General features: G+C 49.3%; 3 protein-coding genes and 1 non-coding gene across 4 annotated transcripts; 3 read left to right on the top strand and 1 right to left on the bottom strand.

The window, feature by feature from the left end:
• The first annotated feature begins 1,480 nt into the window (after positions 1-1,480).
• On the top strand, positions 1,481-7,182 carry LOC120693538 (zinc finger protein ZAT1-like). The gene is made up of 2 exons (XM_039976992.1): positions 1,481-2,124; positions 6,394-7,182. Exons 1-2 carry the CDS (start codon positions 1,567-1,569, stop codon positions 6,985-6,987), a joined length of 1,152 nt encoding a protein of 383 aa, XP_039832926.1. The 5' UTR covers positions 1,481-1,566; the 3' UTR covers positions 6,988-7,182.
• Positions 7,183-21,383: 14,201 nt separating this feature from the next.
• LOC120692955 (actin-depolymerizing factor 3-like) lies at positions 21,384-22,310 on the top strand. The gene has a single exon (XM_039976345.1). The coding sequence runs from the start codon at positions 21,667-21,669 to the stop codon at positions 22,096-22,098; it is 432 nt and encodes a 143-aa protein (XP_039832279.1). The 5' UTR covers positions 21,384-21,666; the 3' UTR covers positions 22,099-22,310.
• A 714-nt stretch (positions 22,311-23,024) lies between these two features.
• Positions 23,025-25,286, top strand: LOC120690678 (actin-depolymerizing factor 3). Its single transcript, XM_039973421.1, has 3 exons — positions 23,025-23,189; positions 24,518-24,783; positions 24,876-25,286. The coding sequence occupies exons 1-3, from the start codon at positions 23,187-23,189 to the stop codon at positions 25,024-25,026; spliced, it is 420 nt and encodes a 139-aa protein (XP_039829355.1). The 5' UTR covers positions 23,025-23,186; the 3' UTR covers positions 25,027-25,286.
• Positions 25,287-25,478: 192 nt separating this feature from the next.
• On the bottom strand, positions 25,479-25,552 carry TRNAV-AAC. Its single transcript has one exon. It is a non-coding gene; the product is annotated as a tRNA-Val (tRNA).
• Positions 25,553-25,709: the final 157 nt, after the last annotated feature.

Genomic DNA, 25,709 nt, shown 5'->3' with positions numbered 1-25,709 from the left:
CACTTCAAACTTTAGGACCGGGGAACTTTTGGAACCCCCACTTTACGTTGAGAGGAGCACGATCTGCAAAACTCTCAAGGCCTCGAATTGACGGAGACAGGGCCGCCGTCACATACGTGCAGGATTATACGGACTTACTCCCTCCATCCACCGTAGAAGAATGCAATTTTCGTTTTTTCAAGAAATCAAACAGTTTAAATTTTGACTAAATTTATAAAAAAGTAATAGCATTTATGGTACAAAATAAGTAATGTTAGATTAATTATAGATTTTATTTTTATAATACATTTATTTGAAGATATAAGTACTAATACTATGTAATATAAATTTGAACTAGTTTGACCGACATGGATTTCATAATTGCATTTTTTTACGGAGGAAGTGTACTCCATTGGAGTACAGGTTTTTACAGCCTCTCAACGTGGATTCACCGTGTCGCAGTCTCACAGAGCAGCAGCAGCAGTCATCACCGCGCCAGGCTGTCAACCCGATTGGTATACACGGTCAAGTAAGCGAGACCGACGACCATGAATTCTTCTCTCCGAATAACGGTCGATGCGGTAATCGCGTATGTACTGTGCACCGACGACAATCATGCTTCTGGATTGGAACGAACGAATGAAGAAGGGGAGCAGTTGACCACCCGTGCTTGAAAGAAATATCCGAGTCTCGCAGACACGGAGCAAGAAGCCGGGAATGTTCTAGACCCTTCCACCAGCTCGAACGTGCGCCCACACAGGCAGCACACCGCCCATCTGCATACGCCGCCGTCCCCATCCCCCGTCCGGAATAATTAATTGCTTTCCACTCCCATCTCCAGCAAACAATGCAACCGGGCGGCGGCGTTGTCCCCCCGGCTAAGCAACAGCACCGGCCGCCACGCGCCACCTGCCTGCCGCGCCACCTGACCCGACGCCACCGCGCAGCGCAGCGGAGCGCCGCGCACCACACGTATTCCCTCGTCCCAAAAATAAGTATAATTCTATGATTTAAAATTTATTCTACAAAAAATACAATTTTGATCTAGCAACCACAAAAGATAAAAATCTTCGAAAACTTCTCATATAAATTAAATGACAAGCCAATATCTAAATTTTTCTTACAAAAGACAAAAGATAATTTAGTAATTTGCACTTAGTATTGATTTACATGTCCAATTTTAAAATTACATTTATTTTGAAATCATATTTATTTTGACACGGAGGGAGTATGCCTGCCCGTCGGGCTTGGACCATACATATCCATCCGGCCAGGTGATCGATCCCCATCCGTCCACGTCGCGACGCGGCGCCGCGCGTTCCGGTGCCTTCCCCCGATTGGTCCCCCCACGCCACCTCCACCTCATGTCGGCGGCCCCCACCCAACTTGGCGCACACGTAAGCCATGAACCCCCGAACCGCCTCTCCCTCCGCCACCGCACAGCCAGCACAACCTATATAACCGCTCGCGACACCACCGTTCGCTCCCCCCCACCCACCGCCCAGCACAACCAGATCGAAGCTTTTTTGGTTGCCTCGACTCATCCATCACACGCACACACACCACCTGCGAACAAGAAGCCAGAAGATGAAGCATCCGAGGGACCAGCAGCATCAGGAGGAGGTGTCGCTGGCGCTGTCGCTGAGCACCACGACGACGGACTCGTCCACCACCTCCGACTCGTCCGCCACGGCGCCCCCGGCGGCGGCGGCCAAGCGCGCGCGGAGGCGGAGGGGCCCGGTGGTGGCCACCTCCGGGGAGGGCGACTTCGTCTGCAAGACCTGCAGCCGCGCCTTCACCTCCTTCCAGGCGCTGGGAGGGCACCGGACCAGCCACCTGCGGGGCCGCCACGGGCTCGAGCTCGGCGTCGGCGCCAAGGCGCTCAGGCAGCACAAGGCGGCGGCCGGCGGCGGCGACAAGCGGCGGCAGCAGCAGCAGCAGCACCAGACCCACGATTGCCACATCTGCGGGCTCGGCTTCGAGTTGGGCCAGGCGCTCGGCGGCCACATGAGGAGGCACCGCGAGGAGATGGGCGCCGCCGAGGCCGCCGACGCTTGGGTCTGGCGCAGCGTCGCACGCCTCCCGGAGGAGCTCGAGGTCCAGAGCGCCGCCGCCGACCCGCCCGTCTTGCTCGAGCTGTTCGCCTAGATCATCCTCCGTTCCGTCCATCGGATTAGCCGCCCCTGATTTCGGCCGGGCTGACGCGCGTAGGCCATGTAAATGATATTGTTTATTTGGTCTCCCATTAATTAGATCCTTTTAGGAATTGAGATCGTTCTCTCTTAATTTGTAACTACAGTATGCTAGGAGTTTTGCATTGGTTCGTTGCTGATTAGTGGTTCCATCGATTTCGGATGTCATACAACTGATTTCATATATGCTAGCTATATACAAGACGATTCTTTGGTTCAAATATAGATAGATATTTTCATCTTCTAGAATGCAATCTGCTGCTGTTCGTGTCAGGAATTTCGCTCAATCGTTGAATCTGTACCTGTTCATCATATGCTTGGTTTTGCAGGTCAATTTCTTTTCTTTTTGCGGGTAATTTGGAGGACAATTTCCACTTTCCTCTTTCTGTAAGGCTAGTCTCGGTGGGAGACATTAGCATTTTTTATGACTTGGCATGATCATTATGATCATTATGAGGAGGGATGAGAGAGAGTTTCATGGAATGAGAGGAGAGTCTCGTCCCCATGAAACTCACCAGCACGATTACCTAGTTCTCTGTTTTTAAAAATCGTGCAATGAAATTTGTACTGAGACTGGCCAAAAATGCGGCGTACCAACTTTTGACGTCAAAACAAGCAGCTGCTGACCCATTTATTTCCCATCAAAATTAATTGTCTGGTCGTTCCATACATTCAGGTGGGGAGTCCCCCGCCAAAAAAAAGAAAGAAACAATTGCCACCTGATATATCTATCGGTTAGCATCGATTGGTAACTTTTGGGAGAATAATCATGGGAAGAGAGGAGAGAATCTGCTGAGACCGTGAGAATCACTTTGTGATTGTGCAACCAGCTGCATGCATCTGAGAATATGAGGCTTTGCTTTCCGTCTGGGGGATCCGTCGCTCGTGCTGCCCCGATCAGTCACGGCAGACGTGGAGGGCACGTACGCTCGCAGAAAAAATTCTATATGTTTTTGGTACCTCCTCGTAGCCCTGCTAATGGGTTGGAAACCGCACCATACCCAATCCCACCCAAAATTAACATATTTACATACCCAACCCAACCCAACCCAATTAGTTAATTTCTCAACTCTAACCAACCCGCCCCATTATAACCGGGTAACCCATAAAAACCCATGGGTTCTACTATGCAGAGGAATTTAGTGGTTCTACACTTAATGTGGGGACCACATATATGTCTAGCCACACTACTTTGCACAGAGTATCTGTCAGTCATATTGACTCATCTCTAAAAATTTCAATCAATTTCGATAAAATTTTATAGTGTGAACGCGAGGTTTTAATTCCAGGGTCCGGCTCTTGATGTGGAGCCCACGTATACTTCTAGACACGCTATTTTGCACAGAGTAGCTACCAGTCATACTGAGTCATCTCCAACAAATTTCAGTCAATTTCGATAAAATTTTATAGTGTGAACGCGAGGTTTTAATTCTAGGGTCCGGCTCTTGATGTGGAGCCCACGTGTAGTTCTAGCCACGCTGCTTTGCACAGAGTAACTACCAGTCGTACTGAGTCATCTCCAACAAATTTCAGTCAATTTCGATAAAATTTTATAGTGTGAACGCGAGGTTTTAATTCTAGGGTCCGACTCTTGATGTGGAGCCCACGTGTAGTTCTAGCCACGCTGCTTTGCACAGAGTAGCTGCCAGTCATACTGAGTCATCTCCAACAAATTTCAGTCAATTTCGATAAAATTTTATAGTGTGAACGCGAGGTTTTAATTCCAGGGTCCGGCTCTTGATGTGGAGCCCACGTGTAGTTCTAGCCACGCTGCTTTGCACAGAGTAGCTGCCAGTCGTACTGAGTCATCTCCAACAAATTTCAGTCAATTTCGATAAAATTTTATAGTGTGAACGCGAGGTTTTAATTCCAGGGTCCGGCTCTTCATGTGGAGCCCACGTGTAGTTCTAGCCACGCTGCTTTGCACAGAGTAACTGCCAGTCGTACTGAGTCATCTCCAACAAATTTCAGTCAATTTCGATAAAATTTTATAGTGTGAACGCGAGGTTTTAATTCCAGGGTCCGGCTCTTCATGTGGGGCCCACAGGTAGTTCTAGCCACACTGCTTTGCACAAAATAGCTGCCAGTCGTACTGAGTCATCTCCAACAAAATTCAGTAAATTTCGATAAAATTTTATAGTGTGAACGCGAGGTTTTAATTCCAGGGTCCGGCTCTTCATGTGGGGCCCACAGGTAGTTCTAGCCACACTGCTTTGCACAAAATAGCTGCCAGTCGTACTGAGTCATCTCCAACAAAATTCAGTAAATTTCGATAAAATTTTCTGATATAAACACGTGGTTTTAATTTCAGAGTCCAGCTCTCACGTGGGACTCACATTTATATATAGTTATACTATTTTGTAAAAAATATCCATTTCAACCCACCCCAACCCGCCCCAACCCGCATTTATATAGAACTCACCCCGACCCACCCCATTAACTAATACAACCCATTTTAAATCATCCAAACACACTCCATTTCAAAACCCACCCCATAAAACCCATTTCAACCCAACCCATTATCAGACATACCTCCTTGCTTCGGCAAGTCACGTCTCTTCGTGTTCCTGGGCCCAAGCATACGATGAACCTTATCCGAGGGGCTAAGATGGACGAGAACGACGACGCTACCCCACCCAAAAACGAAGATGCTAATGATCCACAAACTGAACCAAACCCACCCCACCTGTAACGACATTAATTACATACTCAGTTTGCACCAAAACAAACGACCTGTCTATTAACCCCTAATCCTTAAACAGTTCCAAACCAAACCATTCGCAAGCAGCTTCTTCCTAGAAGACCTGGCTGTGGCCGGCCGGCTGCGGCAGTGGTGAGAGCCGCACAGATTGAGATTATTCTAACAGTGACCGTCATAGTGTATTGGATTGATCACAACTATTTCAGACCAATCCAAATTTGACTAAACCATTCTCACCAGTAAACCAAACTGAATCAAACAATTTTCCAGAGCTAGTATGCTAAACCAGCTGAAGTCCGAACCGAAAAAACTGGTTTGGCACTGAACCATTAGTAGCTTGATGCACGACCTAAGCTCAGGGGTTAGCCAGCGGATAATTATTAACACCCTGATACCCATCTCCTAAGCCCGGGATTGATGGAGCGACGACCATGCCCCTTCGACACGTATACGTAGATAGATACTACGTTCTCTTTTATTAGAACCAACATGGAGTAGATATACTATTGTCGGTGAAAAGAAACTCCGAGGAGAGATTCGAGTGACGAAGAGTACAATACAGGAATGATGCAATACAACTACTACTAGTATAATAATAATAATAATGTAGACGAAACGTTTTCTCGTTCACTGGCGTCGTGCGAAAAGATACAACTTCACGGGAAAGTTCATCGCACAGCTCAAGCAGACGCTGGCAGGCAGCACCCATCACCCTTGGCCCTTGCCGCGCAAGACTGGTTTGACCCGACGACCGTCCTGGCCGTCAAAGAAACGGCGGGAGGAGGAGCCCATGGGGGAGCCCGAGCCACCAGGGACGCTGCCTTGCCTGGTTGGTCACTGCGCCCCCTGCCCGCGGTCCCAGGCTACAGGTGCGACCAGTCTAGCAGCCGCCGCAGGTGAAACCGTCCCCTTCCGTCGTGGGCCCCGCGCTTCTTCCAGCACCGTCCGTTCCGTTCCGCCGTGTTTGGTTTGGACACATCTTTAACCAAAAATTTAGAGTAGTAAATGAAGTCTAATTATAAAACCACCTCCACAACCCCGTGCAAATCACGAGTCGAATCTAATGAATCATTTGACTACGTGATTAGAGGATGATTACTGTAGTATCACTGTAGCAAATAAATAATTAATTACCGTCATTAGATTGGTCTCGAAAAGTTACACCCATTTCTGAAAAAGTTTTGCAAATAGACTTCATTTAGTACTCTGTGCATAAAAGATTTTTTTCTCGAAAAACGTGCGTGAAAAAATCCCCTGTAGTAACCAAACACTGCCACGCGCTGCCGTCCGTCCGTCGGGTGCGGCGTGAGGCCAGCAGAGACGGCACGACACGTCACGGCGCGCCAACCGCGTAACCCGGACGGAAGGTTCCTGTCCTTTTCCGCCCCTTTCAAACCGTTTCAGACGGGAAGACTCGCCCCGGCCGCGACGCGCTCTCCCAACGTCTGCCCCGACGTAGACTACACGTGAGCACAACCTGCTGCTCCCGGCCGCTGCCGGCTGCCCTCCCGTGTATAAAAGGCCAGCCATGCACGCGCCAAGCCCAGCAGCGACTCGATCATCCAACCGATTGGCAATTTCTCCATCCGAGATCTTGAGCTCGCGCGCCATCCGCTATCTAGCTCCTCCTTGACGACCGCTTCCGATCCGAGAACCTCGTTCTTCCCGTCCATGACAAAGCACCCGAGAGACGCCGCCGCCGGCGACGTGACCCTCTCCCTGGCGCTCTCCCTCGGCGGCCTGCCCGCCGGCGAACGCGGCGCCAGCAAGAGGCCGCGCCGCGCGGCCGGCGGCGGCGAGGGCGAGTTCGTCTGCAAGACGTGCAGCCGCGCCTTCGCCTCGTTCCAGGCGCTCGGCGGCCACCGCACCAGCCACCTGCGCGGCCGCCACGGCCTCGCGCTCGGGATGCCCGCCGCGGCGCCGGCGGCCAAGCATCAGGCTGCCGCAAAGGACCCGACGACGAAGGCGCCGGCGCCTGCTGCCAGCCACCAGTGCCATGTCTGCGGGCTCGGATTCGAGATGGGGCAGGCGCTCGGCGGGCACATGCGGCGGCACCGCGAGGAGGCCGCCGCCGCGGCACAGGCGCCGCCCGTCCTCCTCCAGCTCTTTGTGTAGATCAGCTGATTCAGTCCATGCATGGACATAGATTTCTTTAGACTAGTTCTTTGCATTTGTGCCGGTCTGTACATCTTGTAGCACATTTCGTAGTCATTTGTTGGCATATTGGCCGACTGATTCATTCATTCATTCATCACATGTAAAGATTACTCATTCGACTCTGGTTTTTTTATGACTTTTAGATTCTTTGAATTTTTGCAAGTGTGCATGGGATCATCTGTCTCGCTCGCTGTCTTTCTAACAGCGATGCTCATGAAGTACCACTACCGGAAACGGGTCATATACCGTGTGCCACAAAATTTGCCGTATGCTCCGAAAAAGTCACATGACAAACTCCTTTTTGCCGGCCGATCTATGCCGTGCGGGGTTTGCCGTGTGCATAGCGGCTTTTGACATGTGCCCCTGGCGGACGGCAAAGCAGTCGAATCCCGTAGTGTACCATGTATTGCCTCTTATTATTAGCAAACAAGAACCTTAATAAGCAGATTTAACGTTACTTACTATATCCCGTATGTTGGTATCGTGAGTTACATAAAAATTCAAATCGCCAATAATTAAAATTTGAACAAATGTTGATAAGACGCATGAAAAATTTGCAGCTAGGTAGAATTGAGCAAACCATTAGCATTCCTCTACCAATAATGGCGGATATCCTTATGTAATTCGTTGTCAAATTTACAGTTGCGGTGAAAAGGGCCATGGGCTGGTCTAGATCGAGCAGGTGACTGGCGTGCAGCACCACACTAGACACTACGTACCACGCCAAACATGACCTTGTTTGGTTACTAGGATCCCTAGAATGCACGTTTCCCAGAAAAAAGAATCTCGTATGTATGGAGTGCTAAACGAAGTCTATTTGCAAAACCTTTTCAGGAATGGGTATAACTTTTCATGATGAATCTAATGACAGTAATTAATCGATGATTGGCTACAGTAACCATCCTCTAATCACGCGGTCAAGTCTCATTAGATTCTTCAGAGTTCCTAGCGCAAGGGTTCTGGAGTTGGTTTTCTAAACTGACTTTATTTGACCCTGTAATTAGTGGTCAAAGTTTCTTAGCATTTCCTAGCGCGGGAAACCAAACAAGGCCTAGTCTCTTTCTTGAAAAATGCAATTAAGCTAGCTAGGCCGTGTAAAGGTTGTCTATTCGATCGGCCAGAACATAGCTAGATTAGTACTCGGTACTGAATAGATATGCTCCCTCTAGCCTCCTCGTTCGAAAAATCTCTAGACTTGGACCATGTAGAATTTGCTGCGACATTTTCAGTGTTAGATTGTGTTGAGGACAAGGCGAGATGAGCGGGAGGGTCTCCCTCTCCCCCCGCCGGTGACCACTCCGGTCCCGGCGGCTGCGACGGCTCCCTCCCACCTCCGTCAGCCTCTCTCTCTTCCTCCTCCACCTGTGCCATTGCCGTGCTCCCTCCCTCCCTCCCCCCCTTCGCTCTACTGTTCGCTTCCGCCCCTGTTCTGCTGTCTGTTGCGCCTGCAGCCTCCCCCCCTTCAGATGACTCCCCTTTCTTCCTCCTGTCCAGCATCATCCCCATCCCAATCCCAACCTCCTGCTCCTTCAGTCCGCCATGGATTCTTTTACAGCTCCGATATTCCCTCCTTCCCTCCCTTGGCTAGCTTTCTTGCTACACCACACCCTGGTGTTCTTTTTCAGGATTTCGTTCTTTCATATTTCCTCTCTGGTGCTTCTCGATTGTTGACTAAGGTCTCTTCGGATCCTGATCACTCATTAGCCTTTTGGATCACTGTTGATCCTTGCCCGTCCGACTGTTCCATAGTCGCTGGTTACCTGAACTTCTGGATGGGGGGGGCGGCGTGGACTCTTTCGAGGCCACTTTGGTTCAGCCCAAGATTTTTCGGGCCTTTGCTTCCTGCTCCTCTGTGCTGGCGTTAATTCTTCATCTGCAGGGGCCTCTCATGGCGGTATCCTCTTCTTCCATGATTCTCTGACGAATGCTTGCTCCTCGCTCGTGAGTTCTCGCTATCCTGTTTCAAATTCAAACTCCTATTCTTCTTCCCCCTCGTCCACCGTGCCAAGTAATGCTCCCATTTCTCTTGTCCAATCAAATGTTTCTCCCTGTCCCCCAACAGCATCTACTGCCATTAACCACGCCGCCTCCGTTAATTGCCCTCCTCCCCCTCCTGATTCCGGGGTCAACTTGGCCTCAAGCTCCGCGCTTCCTTTGATGTCCTGGCGGCGCCCCTACTGCATTTCACTCCTAAACCAGGCCGGCCTTCTTCCCAAACCCCCTTTCCCACCTCCTTTTTGGCGCCCTCCTTCAATTTCCATCCCCCAACCACCTCCTCGATCAACTGCTCCCCCTCCCCCTCTGCCGTCTTCTCCCAGTCCCAAGACATCTGCGGCTTTTAATTCTTATGCCGCTGTTGTCGCCTCCCCTTCCAAGCCACCGCCACTCCCTAGAAAAACCCTTCCGCCTCCCATTGATCTCTCCTTCAGATGCTTCCGTTGCTTTGCTCGCGACCATAAGCAAGCAGCGTGCAGAGATCCCATCCGCTGCCGCAGGTGTTGGTCTTCCGGCCATACTGCTCGTCGGTGTAAGTCGTCTCTTTCCCCTTTCGGCTCCCCTGCGGTCAATCCTTTTTCTCCGTCCCCTGACCTTTCATCGTCTCCTACCCCTTCTGTCTCCTCAGCTGCTCGTCCTTCCCGCGCCATGGAGGACACCTCTGTTCCGGCAGCAGATGCTGTGGCCTCTCCAGTGGCCACTGTCACTGCTGCTTCTACAACGCCGGCCCTCGCCTCCTCCTCCCGCTCCTTCATCGACATTTTGGTGGAGGCGGTGGGCTTAGGCGCTAATGGCTCCGACAACAACTCTGAGCCCGCTCCCATCGCTCCCGCTGATGCTCCGGTCCCTGAATACGACCCCGAGCACCCTTCCATTCTCCCCGACGCTGAAGACCTTGAAGCTCCTATTCGGTCTGACTTCGTTGACATTTTCATGCCGCCCGTCGATATGTCCAAGGTTGGTCACCTTGCTTTTGCCTACACTTACCCGCCTGCTGCTGATCCGGCCAAGATGATCCGCGACTTCTTTCGCAAGTACGCTGGAAATCCTAGAGTCACTCTGATCACCGGCCCTCGTGGTGCGAAGCTGGTGTGCTTTGATGACAAAATGTGCCGTGATGATGCTGTCGATCGGTCGCCCTACTTTGGGATCTACAACACTTACTTGGCTCTTGACAAGATTGATAGAACTGGTAATCGCTTCTAGCTCGAACATGAAGCTCTTGCCTCGCTGGCCATTGATGATTATCCTCTTGAGCACTGGACGCGGGAGCACATAGCAATCTCCACTGTCCCTTTTGCTAACATTCACTTCATTGATCCCATTTGCATTACTGGTTACGATTACTCAAATGTTTTCATCACCGTTAAAGTTGAAGATTTGGTGGATATTCTGGGTGAGATGCGCATCAAGAACTACGATGGCATGGGTTCTATCAGCCCGGTGCATATCCTCGACTCCACTCCCCTCTCCAGCCAGCCCCCCTCCAGTGATGGTGGCTCGGGCGGCTCTGGTGGTGGGGGGGGGGGCTGATGACGGCGATGACTCCTCGGGCGGCGACGGCGGTGCACCTCCTCCTTCGGCGCCCAACCCCGGCAACTTTGGCTCCTCGCCCATGGGTGCTTCTGCTGCGGCTCTGGGCCTGCCGGGGCCGCTGGGCTTGCTGGGCCCAGTACCTCGCCTGCTTCTGGTGGACCTCCGCTTGGCCACTCGGGGCCGACTGCCGGTCCCTCCCTGGCCGACTCGACTCCAACTCTGTCGGCCCAGGATGGTTCGGCCCTTCTGCCTGGCATTGTTGCGCTGTGCCCGGTGCCATACGGGCCACTGGTCGGTCAAATCCTTCCACCTATGGCCCGTGGAAGCCCCATCTCCTCCCGCCCTTCTCGAGTGGAATTCAAGATGCTGCCTGGCTATGTGGAGATCAATGTCCAAGGGGTTGTGGGGGAAGTTGCTTTCTTCAGGGTGCCGCTGCAACCTTGGCGCCACTCCGGCGCTAAAGGGCTGATTGTTGTGGACCTTCTCAAGTGCTCGGTTGGAGTCATTGACAATCGCTTCACTGTTGGGCCGCACAACCTACACGGTTTCTCTGTGGCACTTGCTGCAGCTAGCTCTGCAAGTCCCGTGAATGAGATTTCTTTCTCTGAAGCTGCTAATCTGATTACTTCACCTCCTTTGCCCCTGTGTGATGTGGTGGCTGGGTAGTCTGCTGCTTGTGTGAGTGCCACACTCGCATCGCCCTGCCTGGCTAATATGGATGGCGCCTCTTCCACCTTGCCGGGCCCGCTCAAGATGGTTTCTCATGCTGTGTCGGCCTCTCCTGCTGAGTCCTTTGCACCGCTATCTCTTCATGTTCAGGATATTCTCTTGGCGTCTCTGACTGCGGCTGCTCCGACCCTTCCGGGCCATAGGCAGAGTCCAAGAATTTCTTGCAATGAAGATCCAAATTATGTATCTATGGTAGATAAAGCTACCAACTTGAAGCGTCGTAAACTGGAAGGTGCTGGGAAGAAGGGTGCTGCTTTTGCTGTCCCAGCACGCGCGACAAGCGAGGTCGCCCCTCAGGTACTCTCCCCGCTGAACTCGTTGAACTTGCAAAAGATGCAGCAAATCCCCTTGCTATTGAAGATACTCTAGACTTGACTGCTGCTTGTGGTGTTGATGAGGCGGAACTGCTCCTGGAAGCTCCTGCAAGGGCGTCTGAACCTACTCCATGATTGGCTGCAATCTTCAGAAGCGCCCCTTGTTCTTTACCTTCTGCCTTGCCTGCGTGCAAGCTTACCATTTCTAATCTTTGTATGCTTAAGTACTTTATGGTCGCTGGAATTGCTAGTCCTCTGAACTCGCTTTTATTTCTCTATGATTGTTGGAATTGTTATAGTAATGGCTGTTAACTGTCGATCTCTCAAACTCGCTTCTTGGAATGTTCGGGGTCTTGGTCGGAATAAAAAATGCAGAGATGTTAAATGAGCTCTTAATAGCTGTAATGCTGACTTTTTTGCCCTCCAGGAAACCAAGTTAACCACTGTTTCTCATTTTAAAGCGCTTTCCTACCTCCCACCCACCACACAGAACCACATTTGTAAACCATCCCTGGGTGCATCTGGAGGAATCCTCTCAGCCTGGTCTGACACTACTCTAGAACTACTTTCTTCCACCACTGTGTGACACCCTAGGTGTCTGCACAATTAAATACAGATCACTGTACCCAATTAAACTCCAAAGAAGAATAGGGGAAATTAATTCAAAAGGGGAAAGGTCAAATAAAGTCAAACTACACAAAAGAAATTAAAATAAAAAAATGGTGAAAACTTACTCAAAATACAATTAAAAAATGTGCACAAAAATTAAGTTGGCTCATGAGAAGTACTTTAAATGACATGTGCTCAATTGAACTTTCAGCCAAAAACCATCAAAAATCTAAATAAAGTCAAAGTCCTTTTGTGCAAGTTTGGAAATTTAAAAATAGTTCAAAATGTGAGTTTCAAATGAAAATTTGCATAAAACAAAAGTTGTAGATCTTGAAAAGTTATGGAAAGTTGGTATTAAACACTTTTTCATTTGAGTCCTCTAAGTAGGAGATAATTTTAGTTTACCGGCAGGTCCCTGAACTTTTGAAATTTACAAACGAGTCCCTATTTCCCCTCACCCCTTTGCTGCGCCGCCGCTCGCCAGTACGCCGCCGGTGGACCTCGTCCACGGCGCGTCCGCAACCAAGTGGACCCGAGAGAGCCCTCCAAGGCCACCTGGCATGCCCCTTGGCCCCTTCTCGTGCAGGCACGCGTCCCCGACGCCTCCCCAAGCCACCACGACACCCTCCGCCACTACCAACGCCGCTACCTCGCCGGCCGCCCGGTTCCGACCGCCCCCAGCCCCGCATTTGCCTCCCAGGCGAAGGAAACCAGCCCTCCACTCTCCCTAGTGCCTATATAAACCCAGGACGAGCTCCTCGCGCGCGAAACCGCCGCCGCCCTGCTCCGCAACTCCGGCGAGCTTGAGCTCGTCGTCGACCGCCTTCTCCGCCTGCGCATTGTCCCCATGACCCCCTCTACGACATTCCTCACATCCCACTGAAGCTCATCGACCTCTCGGAGGAGCCCCACCCTCGCCGGAGCGCCACCGCGATGGCCGACCTCCTCCGCTGGCGCTCTGCGCTCGCCGGCGAGCCTCCTCCGACCACCTCGAGCTCCGACCCGACCACCTAGAGGTTCGTCTCGGGCCCCTCATCATTTCCCCTCACTTTTCCCTCGCCGCCGGCGACGGGCCTCGCCGGATTTTGGCCGGCCAACGCCATCCCCTGCTTCTAGGGACCTCTTTGTAAGAGAAAAACTTGATTTTAGGGGTTGAACTGCAAAAGCTACATGAACTCAAGAACATGATTTTCAGTGAACTTTAAAAATGCGTATATAATCATATAAAAATTGAAAAAATGTAAATCCAAATGTTCTGGAATCTAGGAGATGAACTATACCAGTTTTGTTACATGCAAATCTTCAGATTCTGTATACCTTTTAATCTAGGAAAAATATTAGGATAAATGGCACATAAATGTTCTGGTAGTTCGGTTCACTAGATGGCTCTGATTTTTGGGTATGATGAACCTAGTAGAGTTACAAGCTCTTGTTAAAAATATGAGCTCTGTTTGAAATTGTTTGCTTGCTCAAATGATCAAGATTCCTAGATCTACTAGTGAACTTCACATATTAATCTTGGTAGGAGTAGACATGATTTAGTTATGAAACTTTTTCTGTAAGAACAAGGTATTGAATCCTTGCTGTTGTACAAGTTTGGGAAATTTTAGATCTAGTTTACTATATATTCTATTTATTGCTTGTTTTATGAACTTAATCCATGATATATAGTTCCTGTTCTTAGAAAAATCTAGGTTTAATTTTGGAACTTTGATTTAGTCTTTTAATCATGCCTGCAAATTTGAGCACCATTTACTGAATATTCTTACAGTTATAATCCATGCTTGAGATATCATGCTTAATTTTTGCTATTTTTGTTCTGGAAGCAATCTGTCATATCTGGTCTTCATCTTTGGATATGTTACTAGTTAGAATGATAACTAGCTATGGTAAAAGTTTCACATACAGTACTAGTCATATTAAAGTCCAAATGAATATGCATGTTCATATCTAGTTTAATGCATGAGTAATTCATCTTCTAGAAATAATGCCTAAAAATTTTACTGAAGCATGTTTAGTCCATGTTTAGGCTCTGGTCAAATTTTGAGACACATAACGTATGCAGAACTCCCTGTGGAATTTATTCTTAATGCTAGCATGTTACTTTTGTTAATTTTATAACTCCTTTTATATGAGTAGATAAAATCTAGAAAAATGTCAGTACTAAGTATGCTATGTCCAGATGCTTCTTTAAAAATTTTAGCTCCAGAAACCTTGTCTAACAACCTGTACAAATAGGTGAAGTTCTTATATTATTTTGTTTGCATGATTTTTTCATGTTTAAATGCTTTGTTGTTAGATGCTGAAATTTTTACAGTAGAGACTAGAGTATCTGAGCTGTTCTGCAGTAAATTTTCATCACTAAATCTTGAGTAGATTTTTCTGTTATGAAATTATGAAAACCAAACCCCACACTCATTCATGAAGAAACATAGTTGTGATTACTACTTCATAAATGACTGCCCATGGAATGAAATTTTGAGATCATCACTGAATTAACTTTTGTTGAACTACAACTTTATCGTGAAGGAAAGAAAAATCATATCATGTCATATTAACACATCTTTGCATTCACATATAGAATCGGTTGATCTCGTTGACGGCGATTACGAATTGGTTCCTTCGGACTCTCTTGCTACGGCGGGCGTTGATCTTAATTGTACTAACGTAGCTCAAGACCTGGGCCAAGCCCCAGAAGACTCTCGGTTTGACAGTGCCCAAGAAGGCAAGCCCCGGTGCATGATCCCATTATTTTCGCGTTATTTACATCTAACTATTTATATATGTTATAATAATTTTATTTGCGCATTTACGTATTCTTAGGCGTTGTTCGAAACCATAGATGCATGTCTCCTAGGTACCTATGTTTGTTATCCGGATCTTTTTCTCGACTAGTTGCCCCGCTAACTAGGTACGGTAGAAGTCGAGAGGTTTCCTGCCTTTCGCGAGATTATAGGAGTTGACTGACTTTAATTCCTGGTGTAGTCGAAAATGGTTAAGGTCGCGGTGTGTGGCTCATTTCATTAAACATTTGAAAGTACTAGCCACATGTCGAGAAATATGGTAATCGGTAAGCTTAAGTATCTGATTGGACCGGCGAGTGGAACGACCATTCACCCTCTTGGTAGGAGTAGGTTTTATTTTTGTCCGGACGTACGGGTGCAGAGTAGTCGGACTCTGTAGTCGGGGAGGGTGACCCGGATCCATGGACTGGAAAGAAAGGGGAACAATAGCGTGGGCGAAAGCGAAGTCGATCCCCATGCGTGTGCGTTAGGTTCCCCTGGCCAGGTTGAAATTCGATTCAGAATCGTCCGCCTCTCTCGGCATGAGATTGCTTAACGTTTTCGGTCACATAGAGTAACAAGTGCAACTTGATGATGATAATACTGCTGTATGGTTAAATGATTGCTCTACCATATTTGTATAGAGTTAGATGCAAACTTAGAACGGTTAATTCAACTAGAATATGGTAAAGTTAAAATCTGCAAATAAGGATCAACTCTTAGTGGCGTTTTTGGCAAAACAAACCCCACCAACCAAAAAACCTTGCATGTCTAGTTATCGGACTATGTTATATCCGGTGACGGGTAAGTATTGCTGAGTATTAGTATACTCAGCCTTGCTTGTGGCACTATTTTCTGGTACTAACTTTGAAGAGCTGATTGCGAGTCTTACTTGGCCGTGTACCTTGCCTCCGGGCTGGTCTGTTGAGTGGGATGGCCCTTCAGCTGGTGCTGACCACCCTCCCACTAAGTGACGCTTTTCGTACGGGCTTTATCGATGCGTCACACTTTTCGCTAGTAGTCGTTTACTCCTTCCGCTGCAATAATAAGACATGAATAATTGTGTAGTTCGAACTTCTGTAGTGCTTTGCTACTCTGAACATGGTTTGTAATAAATTTCCTTTCCGCTGCAAACTCTGAGATGTATGAGATGATTTGTGTTGTAATCTCTGGGCTCACCTTCGTGTGAGTGTTGTTTGTGCGATCCTGGATTAGCGTGGCTTTTATCGAGGCTTCACTCGAGGAACTACCGGTGAGTGCCAATTTGGGTCAGAGTTGCTTAGCAACAAAGATCAGTGCACCCGGGCCCAGTAGTTTTGGGTGGTTCCGCCACACACTGGACCCTTCTTTGTTCACTCTTCCTTTTCACACCTTATGATGGAAGCTTCATTCAGTGTTACCAACGTTTACCGCCATTGTGATCATGCAAACAAACTGTGCTTCCTTGATTCTCTCAGATCTCTTGCTGACTCCGTACATGGTCCCTGGATTATTCTCAATGATTTTAATCTTATAAGATTTCCTCATGAAAAGTCTAGTGACAATTTTAATAATACGGAAGCTGATTGGTTTAATGATTTCATAAATACTCTATGCCTACAAGATATTCCCCTTCTCGACAGACTTTATACTTGGTCTAATAATCAAGACCATCCCATGCTTTGTCGTCTTGATCGTGCTCTTGTTAATCTTGACTGGAGCAACCTTTTCCCTGATACTACTCTCTCCTCTAATACTCAAACCACCTCTGATCATGTGCCCATTGTTCTGAATGCTTCCACTACTGTACCCAAACCCTCCATATTTAGATTCAATAATCACTGGCTATATGTCCCCTCCTTTCCCCCAATTGTTGCTCAGAACTGGGAAAGTGTTAACCAGCATGGCAATAACTCCGCCGCTTCTATTTGTTTGCGACTCAAGAGAATTCGTAATGCTGCAAAAAAATGGGGAAAAGAAAGAAAAAACCCAAGTGTGCTTGTCACCAATTGTGGTATTATTGTTGACCTTCTGGACAGAATTGAGGAGCTCCGTCCCCTTGTGAGCTTAGAGTGTCGCCTAAGGTTACTGGTCAAGAAATCATTGAGCAATAATACTACTCTCCTGGCTGAATACTGGAAGCAACAGGGAAAAGTTAGGGACTGTGTTCTAGGGGATGACAATACTAAGTACTTCCAAATGTGTGCAACTATCCGGCTCCGCAAAAATCAAATTCGAGTTCTCGACCCTGGGGATACTCTAGTCTTTTCACACTCTGGGAAAGAAAAATTCCTACATGACTTCTACCACAACCTTTTAGGAATACCTTCCCCCACAAAACCACTAAGTAATCTGCCCTCTTTGTTGAACCACACTGCCTTGGATTCCTTCCAAAGCTCCTCCCTGATAGCTCCTTTCTCTCTTACCGAAATAAAAAAAGCGCTCTGGGCTATGAAGAACGATTCAAGTCCAGGACCAGATGGGTTCGGCCCCGCCTTCTTTAAGTTTTTCTGGAACCTTGTTAACCCCTCCCTTGTTACTCTTTTTGAGGAATTTTATGAGAACGTTGCTGACCTGCAAAGAATCAATAAGTCCCATATAGTTTTGCTGCCTAAGAAAGTGGGTGTCACTAAACCTGATCAGTTCCGGCCCATCTCGCTTTAGAGTTGCCCGCTAAAACTCATTGCAAAAGTTCTTACTACTAGGCTGCAACCTTTGGTTCCCCAACTTGTTCACCCTGACCAAACTGGTTTTATTAAAGGCCGGAGCATTTCTGAAAATTTTATTTATACGGCTGAAATTGTTCAAACCTGTTACAAACGGCGCATCCCTACTATTGCTCTGAAATTGGACTTTCGAAAAGCTTTCGACTCAATTGAGTGGTCGGCTCTTGACCTTGTCCTTGACGCAAAGAATTTCCCATCCAAATGGAGGGATTGGATTCGGAATATCTTGACGACTGGCCAGACGGCTGTGCTTCTCAATGGTTCTCCGGGCAAATGGATTAACTGCAAAAAAAGGTCTACGACAAGGCGATCCGCTCTCTCCCTACCTTTTTATCCTGGTCGCCGATGTTCTTCAGCAGCTTCTGTCTAGTGCTGCTGCCGATGGTACGTTCCAGCACCCCATTACCTCAAACTCTCCTTGCCCAGTTCTCCAGTATGCGGATGATACTCTAATTATTCTTAAAGCTGACGAAGCTCAATTGCTCGCCCTTAAAGAAACCTTACAAGACTTCTCCGCTGCCACTGGGTTACATATCAACTTTAAGAAAAGCACTTTCCTCCCCATTTGCGTTGATCCGGATTTAGCCAGACAGCTTGCTGCTATTTTTGACTGCCCCGTGTCCTCTTTTCCCCAGCCATACCTTGGCCTACCCTTGTCAACCACCAAACTTTGCACGAAAGATTTCCAACCCATGATTGCTGCCACAGATAAATACCTTGCTGGTTAGAAGGGACACCTTTTAAACGACATGGGCAGAACCATCCTGGTTACCTCAGTACTCGCCTCCACCCCCGTGCACCATATGAGCTCCCTTTTGCTCTTCAAAGGGACAGTAGAGAGTCTCGTTCAAAAACAGCGTTCCTTCCTTTGGACTGGTGAGTCCAAATGTCGCGGTAACCACTGCAAAGTGGCTTGGGATGATGTTACCTTACCGAAAGAGAAAGGTGGTCTTGGAGTGCCGAATTTGGCCAACAAAAATACTAGCCTACTTAAAAAATTTCTTTTCGAGTTTCACTGCGCTCCTTCTGCCCCTTAGATTGACTGGCTGAGAGATGCTTATGGCTGGAATGAGCACTCTGACTTTGGTGATGATATCTCGTCAATGACTCCAATATGGAAGGATATATACGCCCAGCTCCCATCCTTTAGGGATGAAACCAAAGTTATCCTTGGCAATGGAAGAATGACGGCCTTCTGGTTGGATTTATGGTTTGGAACTCAAACTCTTGCTGTAATGTTTCCGGCATTGTTCTCCCATACCCTCCGCCCGAATGCTTCAGTTGCACATGTCCTCTCGACGCCCGACCTACAACTCTTCCTACAGCCCCGTTTGACCCATGCCGCTGCCTCCGAGTTTCAGGAACTGACCGCACTAATGCTATCCGTTGAGCTCAATGTATCTACTGATGACACTAGACTCTCCCGAAACAGTAATAAACCTCCCACTTCCAAAGATCGTTATCTCGTCGCTTTCCAAACCCACCCGGATGATGTTTTTGCCCCTAATATCTGGTGTAACTACTCCCCACCAAAATGCAAGTTCTTTCTCTGGTTGTTACATAAAGACAGACTGAGAACAAAAGCCAGGCTTTTCCATTGCCATATGCAAAGTGATAAAGTTTGTCCGTTTCGCACCCTGGATGAGGACTGCTTCCATCTCTTCATTGATTGTTCTCGCAGCAAAAGCTTTTGGTCCTTCATCGGCCTCGATCTTTCATCCCTTCAAGATGTCATGTGTGTTGATCAACTGTGGGCAATAGACCCTTTTCAAGAGAATAACCGTAGAATTGGCAGCACGGTTATCACTTGTGTTCTTTGGAACATCTGGAAGTGTAGAATTGCTAAGGTGTTCCGGCATACGGATGAAGAAAATATCATGATATCAAGAAGATGTAGTGAAGATCTTGCTCTTTGGGCAAATAGATGTTCCTCTTCTGTCGATAGATTGAAGCTTGTAGCTTGGAGTAGTTTTTTCCCTGTATAGCATTAGAATCCCTGTGTTTTCGTTCCTGTTCTTTAAGCCCCTGTGGCTCCTTGTAATACCTTCTGTAATTATGTCTTTATAATGCAATAAAAGTTCAGGCATCCCCCGTGCTGGTGCCGTAGTTTTCCTAAAAAAACATTTTCAGTGTTAGTTCTTGCCTGCTACGCTCTTCGTGCATCCTGTGTACAGTGTACACGAACGAACAAATTAAAACAGGGTACCTCCACAGACTCCGTGCGTGGGTCAAATCACTACTTCGGGCCGCCCGCCCGTAGATGATGTACGCAGCATACAGCCCACGTGTATCCCGCCTTACCCTCCCAGTTCTCTTCGTAGTTCGTATTGAACATCTTTAGGTCGAGGGTCTAAAAAAATCGTCATCTTCGGCCTTGTTTGGAACCAAACTTTTTTCAGAAGTCCCTATCACATTAAAAAAAATCTTACTATTTTATAGTATTAAATAAAATCTGTTTATAAATATTTTTTGACAGCTGAGTGCTTTTTCGCGAGACGAATCTAATGAGCATAATTAATTCATAATTGCTACAGTGACCATTCGCTAATCATAGATTAAGATACCTCATTAGATTCGTCTCGCAGTTTAGCCTCAGAATTCTGCATATAGTTTTATAATTAATATTTATTTAACAATTCTAAATACTAAAAAGTTCTAGGGACTTAAAAAAGTCACCGGAACCAAACAACGCCTTCATCTTCCGGGAACAACAGCTCACCACCTCCACCCCCGAAGGTCAGTGACGGTGAGGCGGCACTGCGGGCCCTACGCCTACTCCTCCCGTCCGCGACTGCGACGAACGGGGGCTCGCCGTGCAGCTACGAGAAGATGCCAACGGGGGCGACCCGCATGCCACGGGGTGGGCAGCAGGGGCAGGTCGTCCAGGTCGCCGGCGCTCCGGCTGCCGCGGGAGCTGGGACCTGGGAGGGTAAGGCGGGATACACGTGCTGTGCGGGTTACCCGCACATGACCCGTTTGCCGAAGTGGACTGGGATGTAGGAGGAGTACGTGGGTTCAGGCTATTCACAGCGGATGGAGCAAATGGAGGAGTATTTATACTGTAGATGTACTGTTTGACACTGTAGACGCACTGTAGACAGTAAATATGTGAGGGGGCGTGGGAATCGAGGAAGGAGAGGAGCAAATTTGCTCTTGCCGTTGTGGGTTCACGGCGCTGTTTGCATCTTGAGCGGCGGCAACTGCTGTCTGCTGACACACTCCTCCTCCCACGGAAATAGGCCGCGCAGCGCAGATCACGCGAAACCCGTTCACATCCCAAACACGACGCGGTTCAAGCGGTCGGCGCGCCGAGGCCATTTGCCGTCGTCGGCCCCCGGATCACGCACAGGGCGCGTTCCCCATCCATGATCCATCACCCCCGCCCACCGTCCTACGACCGTCATAATCCACATCCACCGGCCACCGCGACTTGTGCTCAAGTAAATGGGCCGCCTGGTAAAAAAAAAAAGTAAATGGGCCGCGCGTCGCTTCATGATCGGAGGCGGTAGGCACGCGCGGGCCGGTGTTTAATTACTACTAGCTGCAAGCACCACCAGACCAGGGCACCAGGCAAAGAGTCGCGTGGCGCCAAGGCACGCACGCGCTGCGCCGACAGCCCAGGCACAAGCGGAACCCAACATGGCTTCCCGCTGCCACACAACACACGCGTCTAGAACACTCTGATGCCTCCGCGGTGCTCCCACGTGTACGCCTTCTCAGACTCCTCTTCTCCTTCCGCTGCCTAATTTACTTCCTCGATGGGGACATGTGACATCTTGACACGGCCATCCGGCTCGTATTAAAGCAGGAGAACAACAACTAAACTCTGATGCGCACACACTGCAGATCCTTACCCTTACTCCCCTGCGATCGAGCTGCTTGCTGTGATCGTTCAATCCCCACTCCATCTGAATCCAATCCCGTCAGGTCAGTCTGCACTGCAGGCCGCCTCCGCTCCGATCAGCCATGGCGAACGCGGCGTCCGGGGTGGCGGTGGCGGAGGAGTGCACGGCGCGGTTCCAGGAGCTGCGCACGGCGCGCGCGCACCGCTTCGTGGTGTTCAAGATCGACGACTCCCTGGAGCGGGTGGTGGTCGACAAGGTGGGCGCCCGGGACGCCGGCTTCGGCGACCTCACCGCCAGCCTCCCCGCCGACGGCTGCCGCTACGCCGTGTACGACCACGACTTCACCGTCGGCGACGCCACCGCGGGCGAGGGGCCGCGCAGCAAGATCTTCTTCGTGTCGTGGTCCCCGGCGACGGCGGACGTGAAGAGCAAGATGGTGTACGCGAGCTCCTGCGAGGGGTTCAAGAAGGAGCTGGACGGCGTGCAGATCGACCTGCAGGCCACGGAGCCCAGCGAGCTCACCCTCGACGTCCTCAACGACCACGTCTCCTGAACGATTGATGCTACTCCGTAATAATAATGTACACGTACGCCTACCTGTGTACAGCGTACGATACAAGATGTGTACATGTGTGTATCCATGTACGTACGGGTTGTCGTGTTTGGATTCTTTCCTGTGGATTGGATGTGTTCCTGATAACTACATGTTCTGTTACGTGCACGAATAAATTGACGATTGGTGATGGTCCGGCTTGGCTTTTATTACTCGAACAAACGCATTGTCATCTGTAACCTGGTCTCTCTGTGTGGTGTCCGGGCTACGGAACATCAAGGTCGCATCCCATCCGTCCATCCATGCCCTGCTTCCTTGTATCAATGCTCACACACAGAGACGCGCACGGATCATTAGCGTCCATGATTAATGCTCGTCCCACGCTGCCTCAAGACGGCCCGTCTGACAGACATCTCACAAGAGCGTGACACGATCGCAAAGCGGCCGAAAGAAATAATAAAAGAAATGGGATAAGGCCGGCGCCACGGCCCACTGTCGGTGTCCACGCCCTTAATACCGCCAGCCACCACCCCTCCTCTTTTTCTTACCCCCACCGAAATCCCTTTCGCAAAAAAAAAGAGAAAAGGAACAGAGAATCTCGCAAGAATAAAATTGAAAAAGCTCACAGCGAAATCGCGCTGCGCTGCGTTGTGCCATGATGTACGTTCACGTGCTCCGGCAGCAAACAAGAGCTGTCCAAAACATTTCAAGTTCAAATTATTTGTATATAGAAAGAAAGAAAGAAATAAAACATCATTGGTAGTACTCGAATTTTCCTTGGCGACCGCATGCCACGCTGACGTGTCACCGATCCCAGCCGTCGATCCGCCGATCCGACGACCGCGGCAGCCTGCCGCGACCGCGACGCCGTCGCGGGGCAGCCACCCACCGCATCTGACGCACAGGACGCGCGGGCGCGGTGGAAAGCCCGGCGACCTCATCAAAACACGAGGCGCCCCCCGGGACTTGTCACTCGGCCCAGCCCCCCTCGCTTCCTTTCCCCTCCTCGTCGCTCGGCTCGCTCGCTCGTCTGCACAGCGGAATCCCCCCTCCGCCGCCGCTCCTTCCGGCTTCGGAACTCGCCCGAGATGGTAAGCCCCCCTGCTCCCCTCCGCGCTCCTCGTGCTTCGGTTCCCCCAGATCGGTGCTGTGCGCGCTGGTTTCGCGGTCGATTTCGGGGTTCTGTTCTCGCGGCGGTGGTAGCGTAGGGTAGTGGCTAGATGCTTCGGATCTAGTTGGATTCGAGGGGGGTCGTGGTCGTCTCGTTCGTTTCCTGCGTTCCTCGGGAGGGAATTCTGTTCGGATCATGAGGGGCTCCCGGTTTCGTGTGCGGTGGGGAAACGGTTGGGTGTGAACGGGCGGCGCGACGGGAGATTCCGCGATCTTGGATTTGGATGTCAGGAGTTCCGTTTAGTTCTAGCTCCAGGCCCAGGAGTGGTGCGCGGCCATTTGGATCCGTGGTTGTATGGAGTACCGGCTCGCACCGAATTGTTAGATCCAAGTTCTGTTAGGGTGTGTTTGGTTGGCTGCGTGGGCGCCGAACCAGGCTCTCCCGATGCAAGCTCCAGCTGATTGGTTGGCTGCTCCAGCGATGGGGCCTGTCTCGCGGGATGCAAAGAGGTACCTGGAGCCAGGCTCCCGTGATACGCAGAAATTACTCGTTTCTCCAGAGCCTGGCTCTGGTGATGCGAGCACGCATGCTCGGGGTGCGTGCACAGACAGTAAAAGTGGAAGCCTGTGTGTGCAAATCTGCAACCAAACAACATCTCGCTGTGGCCTGGCTGCACTGGCCCAACCAACCAAACACTGACTTGTTGCATGTGCTGGGCTTGGCTCCCAGCGGCCTGGCTCTCTGGTGCGATCCTGGCTCATCAGGGAAGAGAACCAATCAGGCCCTTAGTGCGAGATGGACTGGCAGTGGGATCTTGGTTGATCTGTGTCTGATCGTCCGATTAGCTCGTGTAATTGCGAGCAATCAGTTCAGCTTGCGGATTCGAAGGGCACAGAGCCTTCAGGGTGGGAGCACTGGCTGTTGCGTTATTCCTGTTTGGATCTGTTGACTGTAGGTAGCAGTAGCACACTAGCACTGCCATTGACCATGAGCTGGCCATGCTGGAATCTCTAGCATTAGTAAACTCTACCTGCGAGGTGTCTCCTGAAAAATGCCTTCCGTGCCTGGTACAGATTTAGCACTCCCTATTCTGAGACTATGAACTGAAATATCCATTGTAGTAGTTTATGTACTTGGGCAATTCCAGCCTGGTTTAGGATTCCTGGGGGCAACTGCTCTGGCATGCAAAAATATAATGAGTGGGAGCAACTGGCCAACTGCATCCCTTGAATTACTCAGTTCAGTACTACTCTGAAGTGGCATTCATATTGTATTATATGTTAAACATGATGTCACTTGTGCTCGCAGGCAAACGCAAGATCAGGAGTCGCGGTGAATGATGACTGCATGCTGAAGTTCGGCGAGCTGCAGTCGAAGAGGCTGCACCGTTTCATTGTTTACAAGATGGATGACAAGTTCAAGGAGATTATTGTGGATAAGGTTGGGGATCGCGAGACCAGCTATGAGGATTTCACCAACAGCCTACCTGAAAATGACTGCCGATATGCTATCTATGATTTTGACTTTGTTACTGCAGAAGACGTCCAAAAGAGCAGGATCTTCTATATCCTATGGTATTGCTTGCGCCCTCCTGTTTACATTCCCTATTATTCTTGCTTGCTGTGAAGCTGCTAGCTCATGAGATGTTTTACTTCTGAACTGCAAGGTCCCCGTCCACTGCCAAGGTGAAGAGCAAGATGCTTTACGCTAGCTCAAACCAAAAATTCAAGAGTGGGCTCAATGGCATCCAGGTGGAACTGCAGGCTACTGATGCTAGTGAAATCAGCCTTGATGAGATCAAGGATCGGGCGCGCTAGGCTCCATCGTGCAGCTCATGACCATTCATCGTGGACTTGCCTACTGCTGTGGATTTGTATGCCATTATAGACTTGGTGCTATGAAAGACCGCTTGGTGATTTATGGGTTTGTTGATGTGTAAAAAGATCCTCGTGGCTTTTCCAGAAAGACCATGAAGGTTTGGATCTACCATGTACTTCCTTGTCTGCCAAATGATGTGTTGCGCTGTCCAAGTTACTAAAATAAGTAATCGATATGTTCCCTACTCGTCATTCTGTGAGAGGATTGCCTGGACGATCTTTACCTGAGTTAAGCAAATTTTCTGCTGTTGCTACGCTGTTAATCGATATGTTCCTCCTATTCTTAAGCATAAATATCATCTTGCGGGAAGAGTCATTCTTGCGGGAAGAGGTGGGGGCGCTGGTGGTGTAGCAAAAATTGCGTCGAAAAAAAGGAAAAAAAAATAGGTAATTGGCGTCGCCCGGACTCGAACCGGAGACCTTCAGTGTGTTAGACTGACGTGATAACCAACTACACCACGACACCTTCTGTGTCTTCGTCAAGGCATAGAGTTTTACCATGTTAAACTCATCCTCCAAACTAGAATGGACCTATTATGCTCGATTGCTCGTCACACCTCGTATTTGGGCATCCATTCCAATCTGAAGCGCACCATGGTTTCGCTTCACCTGATTCGCTACCT

This window comes from Panicum virgatum, chromosome 9N (assembly GCF_016808335.1).
Source record: "Panicum virgatum strain AP13 chromosome 9N, P.virgatum_v5, whole genome shotgun sequence".
In the NCBI taxonomy this organism is placed as follows: domain Eukaryota; kingdom Viridiplantae; phylum Streptophyta; class Magnoliopsida; order Poales; family Poaceae; genus Panicum; species Panicum virgatum.
This window is presented reverse-complemented; position numbering and strand designations above follow the sequence as displayed.

Coding starts and splice junctions, on each gene's coding strand:
- LOC120693538 (XM_039976992.1), top strand. CDS start 1,567: ATGAAGCATCCGAGGGACCAGCAGCATCAGGAGGAGGTGTCGCTGGCG. Junction 2,125..6,393: donor TCTTGCTCGAGCTGTTCGCC/TAGATCATCCTC, acceptor CGTGTATAAAAG/GCCAGCCATGCACGCGCCAA.
- LOC120692955 (XM_039976345.1), top strand. CDS start 21,667: ATGGCGAACGCGGCGTCCGGGGTGGCGGTGGCGGAGGAGTGCACGGCG.
- LOC120690678 (XM_039973421.1), top strand. Junction 24,784..24,875: donor AGGATCTTCTATATCCTATG/GTATTGCTTGCG, acceptor CTGAACTGCAAG/GTCCCCGTCCACTGCCAAGG.